The sequence below is a fragment of the Monodelphis domestica genome, chromosome 5 (assembly GCF_027887165.1).
Source record: "Monodelphis domestica isolate mMonDom1 chromosome 5, mMonDom1.pri, whole genome shotgun sequence".
NCBI classification, from domain to species: Eukaryota; Metazoa; Chordata; class Mammalia; order Didelphimorphia; family Didelphidae; genus Monodelphis; species Monodelphis domestica.
The window spans coordinates 272,769,568-272,794,389 of NC_077231.1; the positions used below are offsets into that span (position 1 = coordinate 272,769,568).

The 24,822-nt window shown below is 36.9% G+C and overlaps 1 protein-coding gene across 7 annotated transcripts in view; it reads left to right on the plus strand.

Moving 5' to 3' along the window:
- ADAM22 (ADAM metallopeptidase domain 22) overlaps positions 1–24,822 on the plus strand; it is a 265,124-nt gene that overhangs the window by 148,708 nt on the left and 91,594 nt on the right. For all 7 annotated transcript variants that reach the window (XM_007504968.2, XM_056800169.1, XM_056800168.1 and 4 more), the window contains exons 5-7: positions 14,940–15,022; positions 21,075–21,138; positions 23,542–23,611. In XM_007504968.2, coding sequence (XP_007505030.1) covers positions 14,940–15,022; positions 21,075–21,138; positions 23,542–23,611 — 217 coding nt within the window. The remainder of the gene's footprint in view (positions 1–14,939; positions 15,023–21,074; positions 21,139–23,541; positions 23,612–24,822) is intronic.

Genomic DNA, 24,822 nt, shown 5'->3' on the forward strand with positions numbered 1-24,822 from the left:
TTTATGGATATCTTGTCAGTAGTTTCTGATTGTTTTATTCATTTTTTCCCTTTTATTCATGTTTTTATAACATGTGTACTCACTGATGGAAGCTGAAATTTAATAACGACTTTTAAAAAAAGAAAACTTTGGCATAGCTGTATGAGGTCATTTTGGCTTTCAGGTATACTCACTCAACTTTATCCTCAGCATTCTTAGTAGACAGAGCACTTTACTTATAATGTCCAGTTCAGCTCTTTATTTAGAAATTTCCATAGATGTATGGACTCAGAATTGGGAGGAATATTAAAAGTCATTTAGTTCAGATCTCTCATTTTATAGCTAAGGAAGTTGTGGCCAGAAGATATGCTTCGACTCATCTAAGCACACATGGAGACCAAATGGCAAAGCCAATATTTGAAACTGGGTCCTCTGACTTTAAATACTGGGCATTTCCCCTAGAGGCACTATACTGCCTCCACCTTAAAGAACAATGTAAAGCATCCATTACCAAAAAATTGCTGTCTTAGTTTGTCTGAATTAGGAAATGTTTTTCTCCCCTTCCTTTGTAAACATAGTACAGTTACCCCTTCCACATCACAACTTCCCCTTTGAGGTTTTGACATTTTGCAAGTCAGCATAAGAACTTAAATGAAAATTTGGGGAGAGTTTTTTCTTATCAGCCATGAAAAAACTCTCTGAGTTTTTATTCAAGAAATCCCTATTTTGGAGAATTTTGAGAGGTCAGGAGCATTGGAGAAAAATGATTAGTTTGCCATTCTGTCAGTCATGTTACTCTGGAACCTGTATATCAACAAAGTATAGTGAAAACACAAGATGCAAAGCTCTGCTGCAAGCTAGTTGTATGACTATGAATAGCTGTGTAAAGGAGGGGATATCTTCTGAGATCTGTTTCCTAATTTGTAAAAGAAAAGGATGAAAGAGATAACTTGTGAGGCCACTTCTAGCTCTCTAATGATGTGCTTGTATCTTTTCTGCTATACATTTCTGAACCTGCCTCACACTTGCAATATTATATTTCATCTAGTCCTAGAATTTCAAATGAGATGATGTATTTAAAGCAATCTGTAAACTTTAGGTACTAAATAAATGTTAGTTTTTAAGTAGTAGAAGTAGTAGTAGTAGCAGCAGCAGCAGCAGCAACAGGAGGAGGAGTAGTAACAGCAGCAGCGGTTGTGGTGGTGGTGGTCATCGTGGTAGTAGTAGTAGTAGTAGTAGTAGTAGTAGTAGTAGTAGTAGTAGTAGTAGTAGTAGTAGTAGCAGTAGCAACAGCAACAACAGTAGTAGTATTGGTATTATTAGTATCAATATTCCAGTTGCCAACACACAGGAAAATATGATTGATCTGCAAAACTTTTACTACTAACCCTAACCCATGCTTCTTTAAAACATTGAATTGTAAAACTTGAGTACATTTCCATCTTTTCTTCCATTCTGTTCTTCTCACCTCTAACTCCTCCTTCCTTTTGCCTGGTTCCTACATTTGACCTTGTGGGTTGCAAAAAAACAACAACCAAAAAACAAAAAAACAAAAACTACTCTGAGCTTGCCAAGGGAGAGAATTTAAACGTTTTGGATTTAGAGATACTGATTAGTCCGATATCCTCATTGTACAGATGAAGAGACCAAGTCACAAATGTGCCTCCTGAACCAGTTACTTAAAAGAAAAAAAAAGAATGTCTTTTGGCTCCTCTGTTTTCTTGGAATCATTCAGCAAGCCCAGCAATAACAATTAGTTTGGGAACCTGATGGTCAGTGTTGGAAAGCTTTATTTCTTGGTGGCTATCCCATTTTGGCCTAATTCTGCTCTATTAAAATATTATACATTCAAGAATATTTGAAATGTCAAATTCTTTGGAAGTCTAGATAAGAAAGCAGTGATTTCCTGGAAGGAGCTATAATATTGTGAATTTATAATTAAAGTCCTTGGATGTGGTCAATATTGATTCTTTTCACCCCAGTGCCCATTTCCATTTCAGGGAACCAGAAAAGATACCCTTCTTAGATTATAGTTTCTTGCATTTGTTGTTAAGTAATACTTTGTGGGAGTCTAAAAATATGTAAATGGCATTAAGTGACTGGTGATGTCATCACTTGGAATTAATGTGCCTTCAAATTGAAAAGAATGTCAGCTTATAATATCTGATTGAAAGTAGACCCTCTTAGAGGGTATCTTTGACTAAACATTAGACTACACAAATTTGATTTGTAAATGCAGTTATAGAAAATCTGGATAGTTAACTCTTGGACAAATTAAGGAAGCCTAAATCAGGAACAAAAGATTGTTGGCCATGTAGTCAGTCACATGGACTATTTGACTATGAAAGCCTCTCTACCATCTACAAAGAGAAGAGAAAGAATTTATGTGACAGTGAAAAAATGTAGAATATTGGCTATGATGAGTTGTTTTTAACACTTCAATCTATTATTTCTTTTTAGTAATAATTAAGTAGTAATTAAATAATAAAAATTATTTTAATGTTATTTTCTTTTTTAAATTTTGATTTCCAAATTCTCTCTCTGCTTTCTACCTTTTTCCCAGTCCTCTGAGAAAGCAATCAATATGATATCAATTATACATGTGAAATAATGCAAAACATATTTCCACATCCCATATTTAAAAAAAATAAGAAAACTAAACTGAGGGAATTATACTTCAATTTGCTCTCAGAGTTCATAAGTCCTCTCTCCAGAGTTGGAGAGCATTTTTTCATAATTAGTCCTTTGGAATTGACTTGGATCATTGCATTGATTGGAATAGCCAAGTCTTTCACCATTGATCATATACTAGAATTTTGATCCACTTTGCTGGAGGGTGTAAGTTGATCCCTTTTGAAAGTACATTCAGTCTCCACGACTTCTCAAAGTACTTATTAGGACTTCTTTGAGAGCAAGAGCACTTAAAGGAGGAGTGAGTGAATGAGTACATGAGAGACTATGTGAGTAGTTCTATTTCTTTTTCAAGGGTTGCTATTACCCAAAGGAAATAAGAATTACTGGGAAACCCTTATTCTCATCAAAAGCCCAGCTGGTTGCATAGAGCTTGATTTTTAGTACTTTGGAAGCATTGTAGTGATGGCCTTCTGTGTAGTTCACCATTGATCTCTTCTCCAGCAGGACATCATGGAGGGTAATAGATGAATTTCCACGGGACCATTTTTATTCACTAAAATATAGTTTTCTGTGAAAACTATAAGGGCAGAAGGACTAGAAGGTACAAGGCTTCACTAAATCTAGAGGAAGATGGAGGACTGACAGTGACAGTCAAAACATAAAAAATACTATTAAATTCAACCCTCTGTTGTTTACCTCAGAAAGGAACCCTTGTAGCCTGATCCTTGGTCAGTTAAGTCAACTAGCAGTGATTAAGTATATATGGTATATTTGTCAGTAGACTGAGTTTTGTTGTTGTTTGATTATTTTCAGTTGTGTGCCTGACTCTTTCTGGTCCCATGTAGGTTTCTCTTGGCAAAGACTGGAGTGGTTTGTCATTTATTTCTCTGGTTCACTTTACAGATGAGGAAACTGAAACAAAAAGGTTAAAGTGACTTGCCCAGGGTCAGACAGTTAGGAAGTGTTTGAGGCCAGATTTGAACTCAGGAAAATGAGTCTTCCTGACTCCAGGAGCTTGATTAGTAGGGACAAAAAAGAAGACAAGAAATAGCCCAAACTCTCAAGGAATTCCCAGTCAAATGGTAGCATTGACAAGCAAATAACTGAAAAAAATAAAATACCAGGTAATTTAAGGATAATCCCAGAGAAAAGACACTAAGGATAAGGAGAACTGGGAAAGACTTCTTGTAAAAGGTGGGGAGTTAGCTGAGGCTTGAAAGAAACCAGGGAAGCTTGGAGGCAGAAAGGAGGAGGGAGTTCCAGGAATTGGGTGGGAGCCAGTGAAAGCACTTGAGTGAGAGAATGTCTAATACTATGGAGATCAGCACTAGGAGTCTAGTTGCACTGGATCCCTGAGTGCATGATAAAGGAGAACAATGTCAGAGGCTAGAGAAGCTCTGTTGATCCCGGCTTTGACCCAACTTCTGCCCTCAACCCTGCTTTCTGCCTCTGGTTGTCTTGCTGCCAGAACTCATATCCCAGTTCCTGACATGAGCTTTTCCACATGACTTCTCTGGCCCTGGCATTCCCTTGTTTCTCCCAACTAGAAAAGCTTCAAGCAGTGTCAGGGAACCCAGCCAGCTGTAGCCCATCATGAGCTCCATCCTTTACCCTAGCCTTGGGCAGGACATGAGAAAATAGAAAATGTGAGTCCAATGAAATTCAAATTCTCATTTGTCTTTGTCCCTTTCCTTATGGGGATTTACCTCACGTGATGTCCTTATGAGTTCCTTCCCCCTTCCCTCCCACAGGAATTCTTTTTCCTTGATGCAAGACTATATTACTTTGCTTCCCTGACCAGAACGGCCTCTTCTGTAGTTTGGGACGATAATTTTTTGGCAATATATGTTGGATACATAGGCTCTAGGAGATGGTTACATAACAATACATTGCCCATCACCATCATATACAGACTTTCTATTTAACTATAGAGCCTAGGAATTAGAGAGTTTTCATTTTTAAGAATAATTAGAAAACACAGAACTTGGAAATAGATCGTCCCTGATATTTTTAAAATCAAAATCAAAGTAAACTGAAGCACAAGTTCCGAGCATGATCAGTTTATTGTCGAAGAACAAATTTGCCAGTAAATAGGATCTCAGCTCCTCAGAAAAGTAAATTCCCCAGATGAGGGGAACAGCTCTCTTTTACAGACAAAGGAGGAACATCCAGAACAGAAGGCAGTTTCATAGATGGGGGAGACAGCATGATTGGTTACAAAGTCTGTAGCATCACTGGCATGAGGAATGATATGATTGGCTGGAGACTGGGAATAAGATGCCAAGCAACCTCTCCTTCCATCCTATCATTAGGAAATGCTCATTGTTGGAATCTACCTACAAGGACAGCTTAGCTATACTACCCCAGACTATTTGGGATAACTGACCCCTACCCATATTCTTCAAGGATAACAAATTTCCTTGAGGCAAGAATAGAAGTCATTAACAGAAGAACTAAACCTCTAAACTGAACTCAGAGACAATGAATGATTTACAGGAAATCTGAATTTCCAAACCTAATGAAACATTACTTATATGGTTACAAAAATGTCAACTGTGATATGGAATAAAATCAATAACAAAATAGAATCTATTTGATTTCCCAATTTTCACTTCCCAGAAAGATCAAAAATGTATTCTAACATTTATTTACAATGTGCTAGAATTTTGCAGAAGTTGATCCTGTCTTTTGTTGGTTCATAGATTGAGAAGGGGAGAGGATTGTAGAGGTCATCCAGTCTAATCCCTTTAATTTTCTTATGGGAATTTCTGAAATGTAAGAAAGTATGTAACCATCTTCCAATTGATAGGAAATTTTATAGTTTAAGCATGAAGCTGAAATCCTTGACCTCATGGGTCTCAGAGCAGTTTGCCCTAGGCAACTTCCCTTAGAGACTTCTCATGGGAAGTGGATGGTGACCAGCAGTGTCTCCCTGCAGACCCTATCATCAAACTCTTATTATCTGACCCATTATTATAGTAACATCTAGCATTTATATAGCCCTGTAAGGTTTGCAAGGCACTTTAAAAATATTTAATTTTATTTTTATAATCGCCTGAGAGGTAGGTACCACTATCTCTACTGTTCATATGGAGATACTGAGGCTGAAAGAAATTAGGTCACTTTCCCAGGGGCAAACAGGGAAGCAAAGTTTAAGCTCAGGTGTTCCTAACTCCAAGCTCAATATTCTCTCCACTGTGCAGACTAACTGTTATTACTTCTTGCCTCATTACTTCTTTTAGGGACTTGAACTTTCAGATTGAGATACCCTTGTTTATTATTATAAACCTAGAGGAATTGAAAGTATTTTTTTTTTGCCAAAGGATTTCTGATCTTTGTTTTAGGGAAAATGTCACCTTTATCTGTATTTCTGCATAAAGCACTTACCAGTATTTGCAGGGCATATGGAGAGAGGGCTGGATTTGAAGTTAGGAAGGACTGATTTTAAGTCCTGCTTTCTATGTACACTGGCTGCTATGATGGAAAGAATTTTGACTCTAGAGTCAAAGGGCCTGGGTTCAAACTCTACCTTTGATAATATCTGTATAACTTTTTAAAAGTCGTGTAACCTCTCTGAAGTCCAATTTCCTCATCTTTCAAATGGGTGTAGTGGTGAACAGTATCAGAGATTGACAGCTGTCCTCTAATCCAACTTCCTCGACTTAAATATAGATGAGCCCAGAGAAATGAAGGAACTTGGCCAAGATCGTTGTTGTTGGGCTGTTTTCAGTCATGTCCAAATCTTTATGATCCCATTTGGGGGATTTCTTGGCAGAGATATGAGAGTGGTTGTCATTTCCTTTTCCAGCTCATTTTTTAGCAACTCTCCCTCATTTAAATACAATTTATGCACAAGTCAAAAGATATTACCCATGATGTCATTTTGGTCAAAAACCAATCAATACTATAAAAAGAGTGTATTTCTGTACACACATGCATATCTATAAACACATATACACACATGCATATACATGTATCATTTTATAGTTTAAAAAGAATATTTCCCCTAGAAATCTTTGACATATGGTCATTTCCCTTATTTTACAGATGAAGAAACTGAGGCTTAGAGAGTTTGTGACTTAATTAAAATTAAAATTCTTTGTAAGTGATAAGGGTGACATCAGAACCCATGTTTCAGGACAAATCTATATCTGACATAATCTATACCAAATTAAAAAATGACTTTTATAAAGAAAGACCAAAATATCAGTATCAATCAGATGAAACAAGGCTCTGGGACTTTTTAGTTCCTTGAAGAGGATTATTGTCTCCTATGAGGTCCCACAGCTCTTTCCTTGTACCTTTCATCTACACTAAGACATTAAACTTTGAATTATAATATATCAGATGTTACAAATACCATTATATCTATTTTGCAGATTTTTCTGGCTAGACTGTTAGCAACCTGAAGGCAAGGCAGGTCCTATTTCCTTCTGTATCTTCAGTAGCATCCAATACACTGCTTCCCCTATTAAAGTTGCTCAAAAAAAGTCAGATGATTGAACATAGGATGCATCATTTCATTGTGTTAGTATTGGGAACATGGATTGAGTTCTTGGGGACATACTGTGCTCAGAAAAAAAAGGAATTGGTCCCATTTTGCTTCATTTCCCAGCCGGGATTCTATACTTTATGTGTAGTATTTTTGGACTGTATTAGGCATTTTCATTAATTTCTTCTCATGTGTTTGTAGTATTTTTCTCCTTTTCGATAACAACACTCTTTGGTACTTTTTCCATTTCATATCTAGAACCTTAATTTTTAAAACTTGAAGAAGGAAAGGTGATGTGGGATTCTCTCTGGGAACAAGGTTTTCTAGGACAAACCTTATTTGGAAAATAAATAAACCAACAAATGAAGATAAAATTGAAATTTTCATTTCTGATCTTTCAGACTCCTGAAGAGCTCAGTATTCCTATGTTTATCTTTGCAAGTATTTCAGATCATGAAATTAAAGACCACAGTGGGCCTAGATATGTATTGAAGAGAAGCAGAGAAAAGATAGACTGAAGAGAGCAGAAGAAAGTATAAAGGAAAGTTTGTGGCCATCTTGCCAAAATTTTTAAATACTTTTAAAATAAGTTGTAGGCATGTAATGGAGATTTGTGATTTCAAATACAGTACATTTCTATTTTTCTCTGCTTTATGTATGGTAAATTATTGTGTCTGTCAAATTTGTAATAAAATAAGATTTTTAGAAGAAAATAAAAGATTTGCATTCGAGACAAAGAGTCCTGAGATATATTTCAGAATTCCTTCCAAGAAATTATGTTGAATTTCCATTTTAGATAAGCATTCATATTTTCTGTGACTTTATATTTATTTATGTACAATTATCTTGGTAAATGGGACAGTTAGGTAAGGTAGTGGGTAGAGCACTGGTCCTGGAGTCAGGAAAATGTGAGTTCAAATTCATCCTCACAAACTACTTAGCTGTGTGACCCTGGGCAAGTCACTTAACCCTCTTGTCTCAGTGTCCTCACTTATGAAATGAGCTGGAGTAGGAAATGGCAAACCACTCTAATATCTCTGCCAAGAAAACCCCAATGGGTTTACACAGTCGGACAGGACTGAAATAACTGAACAACAGCAACAACATAAGGACTGCTTAAACAGCCCTACATACACATTTTCCTTTTCTTTTTTTATATATGGCTTAATGCAGAATTCTTCTTGGTTGCTTCATATTATGTTAAAAGAAAAACCTTTTTCTCTATCTTCTTATGCTGTCTTTTCAAAAAGAAATTTTTATTCTACATGTGAGGAATTTATCTCATGTCTTCTCTCTCTTTGAGTCCAAATTGGTTTCACTCCATGTCATGGGTCCAAGCCAAATTGGCTAAAAGATCCAGTTTGTGGGTTATGACCTTAGAGAATCCTAGAATTTCCTAAAAGTTGATGACTTCTGGTTGTTCTAGGGTTCTTGGTTGTTCTAGGGTGATAGCTCATATTTATATTTGCCTTACCCCAAACTTAGAATTGTTCTGCAGACCTTCAACTGAGTGAAGAAACCCAAGTCAAAGACCTGTATGGTTTCTGGAAACATGTCTAATGCCTTCCAGACAGAGAATGATCCATTGTTACAATGGATGTCCCATAGAGCCTCTATAGCATGACTTGGTTCCACCCCTGAGGACTGGGAAAAAAATTAGATTCACCTTTAAGATTTCAGGAAAATGGCCATCTACCTCTATAAATGTTGATTATAAGACAGAAGGTAAGCGTTTTTAAAAAATAAAGGAACTGAGGATATTTATAATAATAGAAAAGTCAGGAAAGATGTGCTAGTTAACATCAAATACAGTCATTTCTGCAATAACACAATACAATGTATTGCAATGCACAATGAAAACCAGAATGGAAAAAATGAGGTTATGAGTAAAACATTAAATGGCAAGTGCTTAGTAAATGCTTGTTAAATTAATTCTAAATTGCATTTCCTCCCTTATAAACAAAACCCCAAGAAATCATAGGAAATTGCATTTACAATTTATTTTTGTTGTTGTTGAAAAGAACTAGAGTTACTGATAGACCTTTGGATTCAGAAGAGGATTTAGTGTTACAGATCTGACCTCTGAGTTGGCAGCATCTAAATCAATCCGGTTTGATCAGGACTGTCTTCTGATGTTTGAGTTCTTGCAGAGTGTCATGAAAACATTTGATAATCTTGACAATTCAGCCATAATGAGCTCTGAACTACAGTGTTGATCTTCATTGCCAATTGTGCCCTGACTGTATGTTCACTTTGGAACAGCTCCTGTTTTTCAGAATTACAAATTAAGAAGAGCCTTTTTCATTGTTTTTGTTCTTCCCTCTTCCTCTCTTTTTTTCCCCATGTGGAATTTTTTCTTTAAAGTATACTTCCCATCTATTTATCTGCTTTATGCTAGTATGTGCACTCACAGTTTATGTTTTAAAATCATGTTGAGTAAGTGAAGAGTAGCTGTTTATTTTTAATTAAATTTATCTAAATCTGAGCACACTGTACTAGCCTTGCAGAGGGGACATGGCATACAAGGTAAAGGAATGTGGTGATTCTATGTCAGAAGAAGATGCCATTATCATCATGGCCAGATGGGGCGTGTCTTGGGCACTATTTTGAAATAGGAAAAGTTAAGCCTGGGCCTACTCTTTGGCTCTTTTCTCAATGTCTTGGTCTTTCCCTCCAATGGATCTCCTCCTGAACCCTAATTGACCTGGCCACTCACCACAACATCCCAAGCAAATGGGCTTTCTCTTAACTCGCAGTTGTCTGGTATCTCATTTCCAAAGAAATGTCCTCTCTGATGGATGATCTGAAAAATCTCATCCATATTAATGTGTTCATCATTTTCCTTTAGTTACAAAACAAATTATTACTGCTACTGACTAAGGCTAATTCATCATCTGCCTATACCTTAACTCCCATTTCCTTTTACTTCTTTCAGGTCCTAGCTCACTAGCCATCTCATCCCCTTTCTTGTTTTTATCCTCATTCTTTCCCTTTGCTCCTGGCCTCTTCCTTTCTTGAATATGCTTTGATCTTAATCCTGAAAAATCTTCCTTTGATGCTTCAAACCAATATATTCAATCTCTTTGTCACCTTTTCATTTGCTTCCACTTTTCTGAAGGGAAAACATTTTCTACCCTCCTTGTCTCCATTGGCTCAATGGATCAGTCCTTTGTGATGTTTTCCCTCCACATCATTCTACTGAAACTTCTCTCCCAAAGATCACTGTTACCCTCCTAATTACCAAATCTTATGACCTTTTTGTAAATCCTTATTCCCCTTGACCCCTTGTAGCATTTGACACTGATGACTCCTTCTTGCTGAATTTCTTGACTTTAGAGGGGATACATTGACCTTCCTTTTCTAATTACTCCTTTTCTGTTGTTCTTGACTGTTCTCTAAGCCTTACTCTGAATCTTTCATGGTGAATGTTTCCCAAGATGCTGTCCTTGACCTTCTTTTCCTTCAGTAAACTCTCTCCCTTGGCATTACTAAAGAATATAAACTGCATGAGGGCTGGGACTATTTACTTTTTGTCTCTGTAGCTCTAGTGACTATCTTAGTGCTTGGCAGAAATTAACAAGTGCTTAATTAATGCTTATCCAATTGAATTTCATTCCCTCCCAAGTTTTCTACTACTCTCTATGCAAGTGGCTCTTTAAGCTATTTTCTAAACCTAAATTCTCTTCTGTATTCCAGGTTCAAGCCACCAGCACCCTATACCACATCTCTACCTGAATATTCCTCCATCCCTGCAAATTCAATATATCTAAAACTCAACTTATTATCTCCCCTCTTAAATCTCCTCTTCCTTTTTATGTCATTGGCGCCACCTATTAACTTGGTCTACAAGAGTTCTATGACTCTTCCCCCTCTTTCACCTCTCATATCCCCTTTGTGACATCTCTTACAATCATCCCCTCATTTCTTTTCCTCCCCCCGCCATTGTAGTAAAAAAGCCCTTGTTATACCTCCCTGATACATTATTTCCGTGGCCAACCAAAAGATCTACCTGCCTCTCTACTTCCCAACTCAAATCCATCCTTCATACTTCTTCCACATTCATCTTTTTTATTTACATATATACTCATGACAGTCTTCCATTAAAATACTTCATTGGCTCCCTATTACCTTTCAAGTAAAGTTCAGATTTATCTGCCAGGCAGTATAGACCTCCACAATGTCTCAGAACTTTAACTTTCCGATGTTATCTTGTGTTACTGTTCAAAAAGTTTACACTTCAAACTGGACACTTCTCTGTCCCTCACCCCACTGGACCCTCGCTTACTGGTATCTCTCTCTCCCTCCCTCTCCCTCCCTCCTTCCCTCCTCCTCCTCCTCCTCCTCCTGTTCCTCCTCCTCCTCCTCTTGCTCCTCCTCCTCCTCCTTCTTCTTTTCTCTCTCTCTCTCCACACACACACACACACACACACACACACACACACACACACACACACACACACACCATACTTGGCTTCATATCTTTATTCAGTGTGGTCCTTATGTCTGGAAGGAATATCATCCCTTTTCTTTTCTTGATGAATGCCAACCCTATCCTTTAAGTTTGAACTCAAATGCTTCCTTATATAGGAAGTCTTCTCATATTATATTTTTCTAACTTCTTTCATGTGAATCTTTTAAAAAAACACTATTTTATCAAAAGAGAGACAGTGGGAGGGCAGCTGGGTGGCTCAGTAGATTCAGAGTCAGACCTAGAGACAGGAGGTCTGAGGTTCAAATTTGGTCCTAGATAAGCTAGCTGTGTCACCCTGGGCAAGCCCCTTAATCCCTATTGCCTAGCCCTTATGGCTCTTCTGCCTTGGAATCAATACACAGCATTGATTCTAAGATGGAAGGTAAGGTTGTTTTTTTTTTTTTAATTTTTAAAGAGAGAAACAGTTTGTACTGGACAGGATCTAGTGGACCTGAATTCAAGTCCTGCCTCTGACACTTAGTGGCTTTGTGACTGGGGAGATAGGTTACTAAATCTCTCAGTACTCAAAAAAATCTAAGACTAACTAGCAGAGAAAGTGGCAACCTGTATTGGTAAAAATCTCTTTAGCAACTAAATCATATATCCTTCCCTTTCCTGTTTTTTCAGAATTATAAAATGAAATCAATCTAACCAACTAAATTTTTCAGTCTCTCTCTCTAAATGCCTATCAATATTCTTTGTTCATTCTGATTCACCTTTCCTCATATGATCATAATTAGTATGTAAGCCACCCTTCTGTGTTAGAGCAGTCTCTTAGCCTCAACTGGACTGTAATGTACATTTGGACAGGGATCCTCTTTTATTTGTATTTTGCATCTCCCTCATTGTCTGGGCTAGTGATGTCCTCAGCCTTCCCACCCCTGTCCTTTGTCCCCTCCACCCCCATTCTCTTCTCTCTCTCCCCCTAACCCTGAGTACTTAATGTCTGCCAACTGTGTTTTTCCTAATGTGAAAGGGTTCATTTGTCTCTTTCCAGGCAACACTTTTGCATTTTCACAGGAGTATTATGAGGCAGTCAGGAAATACAATGGATCGAGTTGGAACACAGTGTCTGCCACAGAAGATTATAAAAATGTTAGCCATTTTCATTATTATTATGAAGAAACTTCAAGATCCCTATGAAGAACTCATTCTTGCTTCAACTAATCTCACTAAGGCTGTGTGATTAGTGCCTCCATCCCCAACTTAGACCAGTGTTGTTCTTTTATTCTTCCCATCTACTCATCAATCCTAATGAAGAGTAGGCTCATTCCCAGGTAGCACGTTGGTTTGGTTAGGTAGGATATATCCTCTGCATCTTTACATTCTGTACCTTGATCTCCTCTTCCCCCTTTCACTGAAGGCCTCAGCACCTTTTTGATCTCCTTAGCTACTCAGAGTTCACCATGGTGATATCCTACCCACACCTGCTATTTATAGGTAGTGTCTTATGCTTCAAATTTACTTTTATTTCTTTCCCCGCCAAATTCTTTCCTTAGTAACTGATCCTTCCCCTTAATGAAAACTTCCATTCCTTCAATATGCCTTTAGAGAGAAAATGAGACATTAAACTGATTCACAGGAATATTTTTTTAAATCTCATTTGGCATGGCCTCTTGCATGAATATTTGCCTTTAAAATTGGATGCCTATTAGGGATAAATAAATAGATAGAAAGAGGTGGATGGATAGATAGATAGATGGATAGATAGACAGATAGATAGATACATACATACATAGACACATAGATACATACATAAATAGAGAGAGCATTTTCTAGGCATATACTAAGTACTCAGGATAAAATTATAAACAAAAAATGGTAGTCCCTATCATTAAGTAGATTGTATTGAAGTAGGAGAAGACAATTAGCATATTGCCTGGCACATAGTAGGTGCTATATTGATTGACCGGCACATAAGAAAGAACTGGAAAGGAGAAGGATCAAGGGAGGGACAGAAGGAGGAGGAAGGGGAAAAATCCTAAAGCCTGAGTGGAGCCAGGAATGAAGTAATCATGGGCTGGGTACTTTGTGAGATAGTGATCAAGCACAGAAACTCACTCATCTGAAGAGAGGGTCCAGGGGGAGATAGGCACCTTTAAGATGAGAATGCTGATGGTAAAGAAGTGAAGAGATTGGGAAAGTAAAGAGTGGAACTATGAGATAGAGACAGAAACTGTGATTTCCCTGGGTATAAGGAGCTTTCAGGTACAAAAATTCCTTCTACCAAATTAGTTGGGTATTTTCTCTGCATCTTACAGCCATAAAGTTGCCCAGAGGACTAAGAAGTTAGGTAAATTGGCCAGGTTCACAAAGCCAGGTTGTATCAGAGACTAAACTTGAACTTGGCCCTCACTGGCATTGAGAGCAGGATCTATCTACACATGACGTTCTACTGCCTCTGGGACAGTGGGTGTTAGGCAGTGCCACAACATGAAGAAAGGGTTGGGGAAAGAAGGAAGGAAATATTTTGAAGAAAGGGGAATGTCTCAATCCCTTACATTTGAAATCACAATTTGTTGGCAATTGTCTACTCTGATCACTAGTAAAGCCAGCCCTTGGGAAAGGAATTTGCCATGTCAGACTATTTTAAGACTCTATAAAGGTAAAACAAGCAGATTTTTTTTGTTTGTTTTAGCTTAATTTATGTGGAAAGTCTATGATTCACAATCACTTTTACTCAGAGGAGATCAGGTAAATTCACTGCTCTGCCTTGCTCTGTCATTGATGAGGAGGAGTCTCTAATTGGTGGGGAGATAAATAGATAAGCCCACCTTTCCCTGTTCAAAGACTGCTTTAGTTTCTTCCCATGCTTCTCTCTTTTACCAGCATCACTTAGATGAAAAGAAATCTAAGTCAGCTTGCATTTTCCCAGCTCTTTGATTTGACTGCACACTGACCTGCCTTTTAGTTTTGACTTAGTTGGAGAATTTATAAGTTATTTTTTTTTTTGGTAATGGCTATATAAAACTACTGTGGGCTTCCTTACTCCCTCTCTCCCTCCCTTTCTTCCCCCTTCCCTTTCTTTTTTCCTTTCTTCTTTCTTTCCTTCCTCCTTTCCTTCTTTTTTCCTTCCTTCCCTACTTCCTTCTTTTGTCCCCTTCCTTCCTTCCTTCCTTCCTTCCTTCCTTCCTTCCTTCCTTCCTTCCTTCCTTCCTTCCTTCCTTCCTTCCTTCCTTCCTTCCTTCCTTCCTTCCTTCCTTCCTTCCTTCCTTCCTTCCTTCCTTCCTTCCTTCCTTCCTTATAATTGTGGTTTTAGATCTGTAAGGATAGATTTAGCACTCTGGAAGGAACTTGTATGAAAGGATGAAGCTTTTACTCCCTGTAATGGCCAAAGCTTTATCTTCTCTATTTCCATTTTAGGGAGGAGAACATTGCTACTACCATGGTCACATTAGAGGATATCCTGATTCATTTGTTGCCCTGTCTACATGCCATGGACTCCAGTAAGTTTTATAGATTATTCAATTATGCTTTTTCTTCAATACCTTTCAATGTACTCTCTCTGATATTATTGTAATCCTGGCTTGTTGTGAAGTATATTAGAATAGGTTTTAACTGCATGTCAGACTCTCTTTCTCCCTCTGTCTGTCTGTCTGTCTGTCTGTCTGTCTCTGTCTCTCTCTCTCTCTCTTCAGTTCAATATGATGTTAAATATTGACTAATTCCAAGTTTTATGCTGGGTACTGGGAATGTAGAAATAAAAATTAAACAAGCCCTATCTTCAAGGAACTTATATTCTAAGAATATTTTCTTCTGAAAACTGTTTTAGTCTTGACCTAGAAATTTTGATACGTTCTCTCTATCATTATAATTCTCTTTCTACATATGGTTTCGATATTTTGTTCTTTAACTTAACAATGCCATTATTAGGTCTCTATTTAGCTTTTGCTTATGTCTCCTATATTTATTATTTTTATTACATTGTAGCCTATGAATTGTGCACGAAGTTAAATCTTTATGTACTTCTTTACAGTATCTCTATATTCTAACACATAGTCTGTTTTTTAAGGTATCATGTGGTGCTGAGATAAATGTAGATTCTTTAACCTTCCCATTCTCAAGATTGGCTATCTTTCACCTCCAAATTCTCCAAGTTTTTCTCAGTTCTCTATTTTCCATTTTAGTTATTGTTCTGTTAGATTTGTCTAGCTAGGAGTTTACATTCCAGCTTTCTGTAAGCAAAACTAATCATCAGGATCAGTTCTATTATTGAATTGACTTTGTTCTCACTATGTACTGCTCAGAATTTTTCCTTAAGAAAGCAATATTCTTTGGAGGATGTCATCAACTTGATTTTTATCAGAGTTGTAGCTATGAGGTCTGAATAATTTAAGTGATATGTCTATGGCTTTTCAAATCATAATTTTAGTTATATCATGCTATTTTATGTACATACATAAACATATGTATTTTTACACAAGTACATATTTATGTATATAAGAATATCTATTGTCTAGATTCACTGTTTCATATATATGGATAACTCCTAATGTGAAAGTTCAATACTTTCTACATTATATATACTATGCCCCTTTAAAAACACCTAACAGTAATTTATTGATATAAAACCTCAAAATCTTAAACTTGGAAATGGACAACAGACAGTTGAATTTGAAATCCTTGCTTCTAGGAAAACTAATCTTAGCCTAGTCCAGATTCAAGGGGGTTCTGTTTCCCTGGATCTTCAGAAAATGTAGTATGTGCCCTTTCTCAGTGGCCTGCTTTCTTTAAAAAAACAAAAACAAAAACAAAAACCTTACCTTCCATCATAGAATCAATACTATATATTAGTTCCAAGGCAGAAGAGTGTATAAGTGCTAGGCAATGGGGATTAAGTGACTTGTCCAGTATCACACAGCTAGGAAGTATTTGAGGCCAGATTTGAATCTAGGACCTGGCTCTCAATTCACTGAGCCATCTACCTACTCTCTCAATGGCCTGCTTTCTAGTTCATAACCTTATAGTTAAAAGTTTTGTTTCTTTTTTTGCAAAATCAGAGTCAACTTGTTTTCTAATTCCAACTCAAGCACTTAGTTTTTTTCACCTGATCTTCCTATTTCTTGGTTTCCTTCTCAGTAGAATGTTATGATTAAAATCCTCTAAAGATCATTTCTTAACTATCCATAAAAATGAGATTACATTTTGAAGGTACCTTTGAAACCTGCCAGTGCCTGAAATCTAGAGTTGGTACCAATTTGTGGTTGAAGGTTTTTCAGCTCAAAAACTGAGGTCCTATGAATAAGTGGCTGGTGAGCAGTGGGAATAGATGCTATGAAGAGCCACCATAGAGTAGTGAATAGAGAGGCAGTTTTAGGATCAGCAAGAACTAGTTTCAAATCCTACCTCTGACCCATAATGGCTATATGATTCTGGATAAATCAATTAACCTCTTAATGGTCAGCTCTCTGAAATGATAAATTACAGAATCTGCATTTTTTAGAAAGAATTTAATCACCATCCAATTCCTTAAACCAATTAAATCACAAAACTGGATAAAAAAAATAAAACTCTTCCTTCAAGCCACATACCTTTGGAGCTTATTAGTGGAATGCTTATAGCTCTGTGCAGGTAGGAACACTTTAGCTTAGATTTCATTAGAAAGGAATTGGAGATAAAATGCTTCCCTTAGACCTATTGTAAACAGTTTATTACCCAGTTTTATTTGTGGCACCTAACAGACTGTCAGTCAGGGTAAGAAGTCCCAGAGAAAATGTATTTTGTAAGAAATTACTGAGCATTAAATCCTGGGACATGCTGTCTCTAGCAGAGGGATTATAATAGTTTAGCCATGACTTGTCTCTCGTAAATATCAAAGAACAGAATGAAATAAAGATAGATAATTTTTTCTCAATTTGCCCTCTTTAGATAGAGAAAATTAAGTCGGAAATATTGAGGTTTGATTGCTTTTTCTGCTTAGAACTCACAAGGATGCATATTCCAGAAATAAAAGGTTGTTCTGTCATGCCCCAGATCTGGCAGGTTAAGTGACCACCAAATTGTCATGAGAGCACCAAGAAGGAAGCAACTCACATATGCGTTTACCACCCCCTGGTGGTGACTTATTAAAATGGCAATGGCTGCTTTCATCTCAGATTTCAACAACAGGTTATTTACTTTTTTTAGAATCATGAAATTTTAGAGTAGGAAACAATGTTAATAAGGGTGAGTTCAAGACCTTATGAACCACAGGTATCAGGACTTTTGGAGCATTTCCTCATGATTTTTTAATTTGAAAAAATAAAACATTGTGGTATCATACCAACAGACAAAATTTAGAATATTTAAAATATAGAAACTAGATCTATCATATTATTTGTTTACATTTTCAACATTTAAATTAATATCTTAGTACTCAAATAAAAGGATGGTACCTTATTTTTATTTTTTTAACTTTCATAAATACTTAGAAAAGAAAGATTGCATTTAGAAAATTGAAATGTTAATTTTAAATTTAATGAAATTAAAACAAATATAAACTCAATTTTTAAAAGGCAAGAACCACCTTCTGCTTTTTAAAATGCACAAAATTCTATATTTTCCCAAAAATAACAGAAGACTACTTAACTTACATCCTGACTAGATTGCTATAGTCAGGAAGACCTGTTTTCAAGTTCTCCCTCAAATACATACTAACTTTGTGACCCTGGTTATAAACTTTTCCTTTATCCATAGATCTGGCAGGTTTATTTTTCCAAGTCCCCCCTAAATTCACTTATGATTTCACCCTTTATATCTAAGTTGTTTATCCATTTTGGTCATCTTTGTTATATGGTATAAGATGTTGGTCTATGCCCAATTTCTGCCAAACTGCTCTCCAGTTCTCCCAGCAATTTTTTGTCAAATAGTGAATTCTTATTCCAAAAGGCTTAGATCTTTGAGTCTATCAGATGCTAGATTACTATGGTCATTTACTACAGTGTATTTTAGACAATCTATTCCATTGATTCACCACTTTCAGTGCCCTTGGCAAGTCTCTAAAAGTCTCTAAAACTAGAAGTCATAGAGCACATATCTGTCTACTTTGGTAGAAGAATTTCCTCACCATTAATTCCCTATACCACTAAAATCATAGGATGTGTACATGTAAGATCACACCATGTGTATGTAAACATTTTAAATACTCATTGTGTTCAGTTCAATGTGCTAGGAATTCAAAGAGTTATTGATTACAAATAAGATATAGTTCCTGCCAACAAACCACAGTCCAGAACCAGAATGAGATATAGACACAGAGTATTAGATAACACACGAAGGAAAGGAAAGTGAAGGAAAGAATCTTTATTAAGCGCATCCTATGTTCCAGGTACCATCTATCTCATTTTCTATTATCAATGGGGGAAAGAAGACCAGGGAACCTTCCTGTGGAGTTTACATTTGAGTTGGGTTTTAAGGAAAGGTTTAGGAATTCAAGGGAACAACTAAATTGCAGAATGGATGGAGTGCAGATCTTGGAATAAGGAAGATTCCATTTTCAGAGTTCAAATTCAGACTCAGAGACTTACTGTGTAGCCCTGAGCTAGTCACTTAACCTGTTTGCCTCAGTTTCTTCATGGGTAAAATGAGCTGGAGAAGGAAATGGCAAATTTCCCCAGTATCCTTGCCAAGAAAACCCCAACTAGGGCCACAAAGAGTTGACTGAACCAACAGTAACAGAATAAATATCAAGGGGATGAAATACAATAAAGTACAAGATAGTTTGGGAAGCAAGGCAATGTTGTTTGAAGAGATCAAGAAAGGCTTCGTGTAGAAGGCAATGCTTGAGCTGTCCTCTTGAAAGAAGTAAGGGATTCTGTGAGGCAGAAATGAGGAGGGAGTACATCCCAAGAATTAAGGGATGGCCAATGTAAAGGCTTAGAGATTGGAGGTGGAGTATCCTTTGTTAAGAATAGAAGGAAAACAGTATGTCTGGATCACAGAGAGTGTAGGAGGGAAAGTGATGGCCAATGAGGCTGCATAGTTGGTTTAAAAGCAATGGGGAGCCATTGGAATTGAGTAGAAGATTAACATTGTCAGATCTGTGTTTAAGAAAATCACTTTGGTAGCAGTGTGAAATGGAGAGAGATTTGAGGTAGGGAGACAGTTAGGAGACTGTTGAAATAATTTAGGTGAAACATGATGAGTACCTGAACTAAGATGGTAGCTAGGTGATTAAAGAGAGAAAATGCAAGAGATATTGTGAGAGTAGAATCAGCAAGATTTGGCAGCTGATTTTGTGATGTGTAATGAGAGTGAGGAGTTGGTGATAACACAGAGGTCACAAATCTAGGAGGCTAGAATGTTGGTGGTGGCTTTAGCAGAAATCAGGATGATCATAAAGGGGAAGGTCTTGGAGAAAAGATAACGGTTCCATTTTTAGATATGCTAAGTATGATAACTGGGAAAAGACAGTGAGAATATGAAATATTGTCTTGTTAAGGAATGGGAAGGATAGAAAGGAAGCTCACATTAAATGACCTTAGTTTTCTTAGTAAAACAAGAAGGGACCAATTGGAATTATTAGTTCTGTCCCTCAACCTAATTGTGATTCTTAAAATTATTGGTGACAAGTCACTTACAAACCTTGTACAATCACAATGATAATTATGATAATTTAAGTTATATATTATACTTAAAGATTTACAAAATTATTGATAAGCATTAATTCAAAAACAGCAGTTTTAATTACCCCTTCCAGTTTTTTAGAGAAAAATTCTGGCATTTCAGTTATCTCTTTATTTGACTCTGGATAAATGGGAAGGTTCTTCCATTTAGTATTTTGGTGCACTGAATTAATTCCCAAAGGTAAGCACTTTGGATGCCTCTGACATCCATCTATTTGCTGGCCTCATTGACAAATAGGAAATGGGGTCATATGTCTGAGAACCAGCTGAGTAGCTAGTCTTAGGGCAATAGTGTAAAAAAAAATCAATAGGCCTATTTCATATTACCATGACAGACATTAAGCAAAAACAGTCTTGATTTTCTCTTTCAGTTCTCTTGTTAAACCTTCCTCATCCTCTATTTTTTCTATTATTTGATTTTTCCTAAACGTATAGACCTCAACCTATAGCTTTCTTTTCCTTTTCTATTTCCCTCTTTTCTACTCCTCCTTGATCTTCTCTTTCATCAAAGCAATTATGTAGAACAAAACAAAAGATAAGAGAACTCAATAAATGCTTTAAAAATACTGTCATTAATGCTGTTTGGCCTCCCACCACCTACACTCCCTAGACTTGCCTTTCTTTAGCTTATTATCTCCTTTGAGAACAGGAACAGCATATTTATTAGTTGAAGTTTTAACTCTGTGCAATACCTGACTAGAGTAGAACCTTGAAAGCTCAGATGCAAAGCATTTTTTGACTGATTTGTTAATGTTGGTGGAAGCAGATGAATATAGGAGTTGGGAAGCCCGACAAAATAATAACCTGAAGGTGTAGCTGCTGATGGTTTCTTAAATGATTGGGGTCTGAACAAGAAGTCAATACTTCTGTCTAATAACTTTCCTGTTCTTGACAGCGGAATGTTCTATGATGGGAATCATACATATCTTATTGAACCAGAAGAAAATGACACCTCCCAGGTACGTTTTGCTTCCATTAGTTCAAGTGGAAAGCCTATGGAAGGCAAATGGTTTATTGGTCAAAGGCAATAAATGATGGTAGCAGCTTTATACATCTTCTTGTGCTCATAAAATCTTGGGTTTGGATTTTAGGGAGGGAAAGAAGACAGGATTTAGGGGAATCAGAGTTGTGAAACTGACTCTAATATCAGGTGGGCTTCTGCAGTACTAACTTGTGAGATTTCCTGTGACACTAGACACATTTTTTCTTTGAGGCTTCCTGAGGTTTCTTCTCTCTATATCACCCTCTGCTTTCTCCAGATACTCCTCCTCTTCCTCAAAACTTACTAAACACTTACTAGTTGTTTGACCCTGAGCAAGTCATTTAATCCTGTTTGACCCAGTTTCCTCATCTGTCAAATGAGATGGAGAAGGACATGGCAACCCATTCCATTATCTTTGCCAAGAAAACCCCAGATGAGGTCACAAAGAGTTGAACACAACCGAAACGACTGAACAACAATAAAATATTTTCTCCTTCCTATCTCCTAACTCCCTGTTCCCACTGGGGGAACAAATTTGAACAAAATTACTCATTGGTCATATCCAAATAACATCTCATTCTGTACTCTTAATCTATGGTCTCCCTCTCCCCAGAGGTGAGTAATCATAGCTTCCTATTAAAATTCTAAGGATAAGTAATGGTCTAGGACTTTCAGGTCTTCTTATCTATAATTAGATAAAGATGGAATTTACCTCCTTGACTATAGATAAAAACCAGGCCCATTTAAATGATGGAATGCCAAGCATATTTCCTTGGATCATGCAGTATTGTTCAAATGACTTAGGCAGAATAATTATGATGAACCCACAAAGATTTTTCCATTCGCTGGCAATATTCTTCCCAAACCATCTTAAAGATATAAATTTTCCCCATCTGCCAACTTCTCCCTACATCATTATTTGGTGCAGTACTGCAGCTTTGACATGATTTTACAAATGATTCTTGACCATGATCAGATTCTTAACCATCAGTATCATGAGTAAAAAGATAAAGAAAAAAAAGAATTATTTCTAAAAACTATTGATTGTTCTTACAGGGGAAGAGTGGTGTGTTTTCTGTTTTCACCTCCCTTTGTATGGTACTTTGATTTTAAGACAATTTTTTGTTTGTGACGTTGATCATTTTCTTCAGAGCACCAGAGAGCTCTGATGCATATATTTCTATGGAAGGAGGGTTTTCTTGAAAAGCTAGGTCTTTAAGTGCAGCTATTCTAGGAGGCAGGGTTTAAGCCTAAGCAGAAACCAGTTCATCTGCATTGCAGATTATCCTCTTTCCTTTGTCTAGTAATGTGGCCCAGTAGGAGTGTGCTGGACTCAAAAAGTCAATGGACTAAAACCATCTTCTGCTAGGGCTAATATGTGGCATAGTGGATAGAAGAGTGGGCTTAGAGTCAGGAAGACCAGAGTTGAAATAACTGTATGATCTTGTGAAATTCACTCTTTTGCCTCAGTTTCCTCAGTATTTCAAATAAGGGAATTGGACTCAATGACCTCTGAAGTTCTTTCTGGCTCTAAATCTTGTGATTTTAGGATTTCCACTTGGCTCTTCCATGTAATCAAATAGATGGACTCTTTTGTTTTTTCTGCTATAGCACTCATGTTATTAAAGTTTGGACTTCAAAGGAAAAGAGCTATAGGTGGAATCAGAAGACCTCTTCTCTTCTGTTCAAACCTATGAGACTTTGGGCAAGTTCCTCATTGCTCTACATTTCAGTTTCTTAATTTGTAAAGTGATGTAGTTGGACAAGACGACCTCTGAATTCCCTTCCAATTTTACATCTAAAATCCTATGCTTCTAAAGTTAATCAAGAACCCTTCCTTCTAATATAATGTCCTGAGCTTCTATAGCACTTTATGATTTACAAGATACTGTCCTCATGATGATCTTGCTAGGTAGATAGTACAAATAGTATCATCTCCAAATTTACAGATGAAGAAACTGTGACCCAGAACAGTTAAATGAGTTGCTCATTGCTTCATAATTTTGTCAGTCCTTATTTAAAACATGTTCTTACTTATCAGTTCAAGCTGGAATTGGAATCCAGATATCTCTATTCCAGGTCTTTCCAGGTCCATGTTTTCCACTATACCACATTTCCCCAAAGTAATAATGATAATCAATAACTTATATAGTAGCACTTTGTAGTTTACTATTTAACCTTGCAGATATAGATAAGGCTATTGGAGTACAGAGCAGAGAATGGGTGACGGCTCATTTCCCCTTAAGGCCGAGACTGGGAATAGAATAAAAGTATGATGTGTCTAAATATATCTGCTTTTGCAGCCAATAGAGGGGATTGCCTGAGGCTGTGAGATGATTTGTTTTCTATGCTTAAACTGTGCTGATTTGTGTTATTTCAGGAGGACTTCCATTTTCATTCAGTTTACAAATCCAAACTGTTTGAATTTCCCTTGGATGACCTGCCATCTGGTATGATTCCCATCTGCTCACTTTTTAAAAAGTTCTTTATTATTTCATTTCAGTGCCTTGGAAATAATCTGCATGGAAAATGACATTAGTCCCTCATTGTTCATAAGAATTTCTGAAACAGGGTCATGCTAATTTATGGGGAAAATATAAATTTGCTTATGTCTATACTGTATTTGAGGGTGGAGGTACGTATGTCCTGGCAAACAAATGAAAACTTATTAAATTAGATTCCATGCAAGCTAGCAATAGAAAGGTCAAGTAGCAAGGCTCGGTTTGAATCAATGACTCATTTTAAATGTTTATATTTGGTAAGTTACAAATTACAGTTGGCTGGCAAAAATGATAAATGGTTTTCAACTACAGTTAGAATTCTAAGAATTATTTCTGTCCCTACCATACTTTTGCCTGTTCCCTAACACATAATTTTCCCTTTTGGGGAGCAAGAGGATATCCTGGATATCTGTAATTTTAAGTTACCTAGTTTGTAAATGTAAGGCAATAGATAGAGTTTGGACCTGGAGTTAGGAAGACTCCCCTTCCTGAGTTCAGATCTTGCTTCAGGCAAGCCACTTTAACCTTGTTTGCCTCAGTTCCTTATCTGTGAAATGAGCTGGAGAAAGAAATGGCAAACCACTCTTGTATCTCTACCAAGAAAACCCCAAATGGGGTCATGAAGAGTAGGACATGACTGAAAAATGACTGAACAAAAGTTTGTAATTGGCTCCTCCTGCCTTCAACCCCCTAATTAACCATGATTGGGCAATGTGGATCATTGAACAGGCATCTTGGGAGAGGCAGTGTGGGGTAATGTGAAAAGCCCAAAATGGGCAAGAAAATGAATTTGGTCACCAACTAACTATATGACATCAAGCAATTAATTAAGCTTTTTGGACTTGCTTCTTCTCCAATCAAATGAAAGAGTTGTGATATGTTTCCGTACATTTCTCTGATTCTATGATTTCCTAACCCTTCCATCTTAGAATCAATATTGTGTATTAGTTACAAAGCAAAAGAATAGGAAGGTCTAGGCAATGGGGGTTAAGTGACTTGTTCAGGGTCACATAGCTAAAAAGTATCTGAGGCCAGATTTAAAACCAGGACCTCTCATCTATAGACCCAACTCTCAATCCAGAGTCACCTAGCTGCCCCCCAAGAGTTCTTTTAAAGTAAGTCTATATGATGGCTTAGCAGCCCTGTCATTATTACTAATG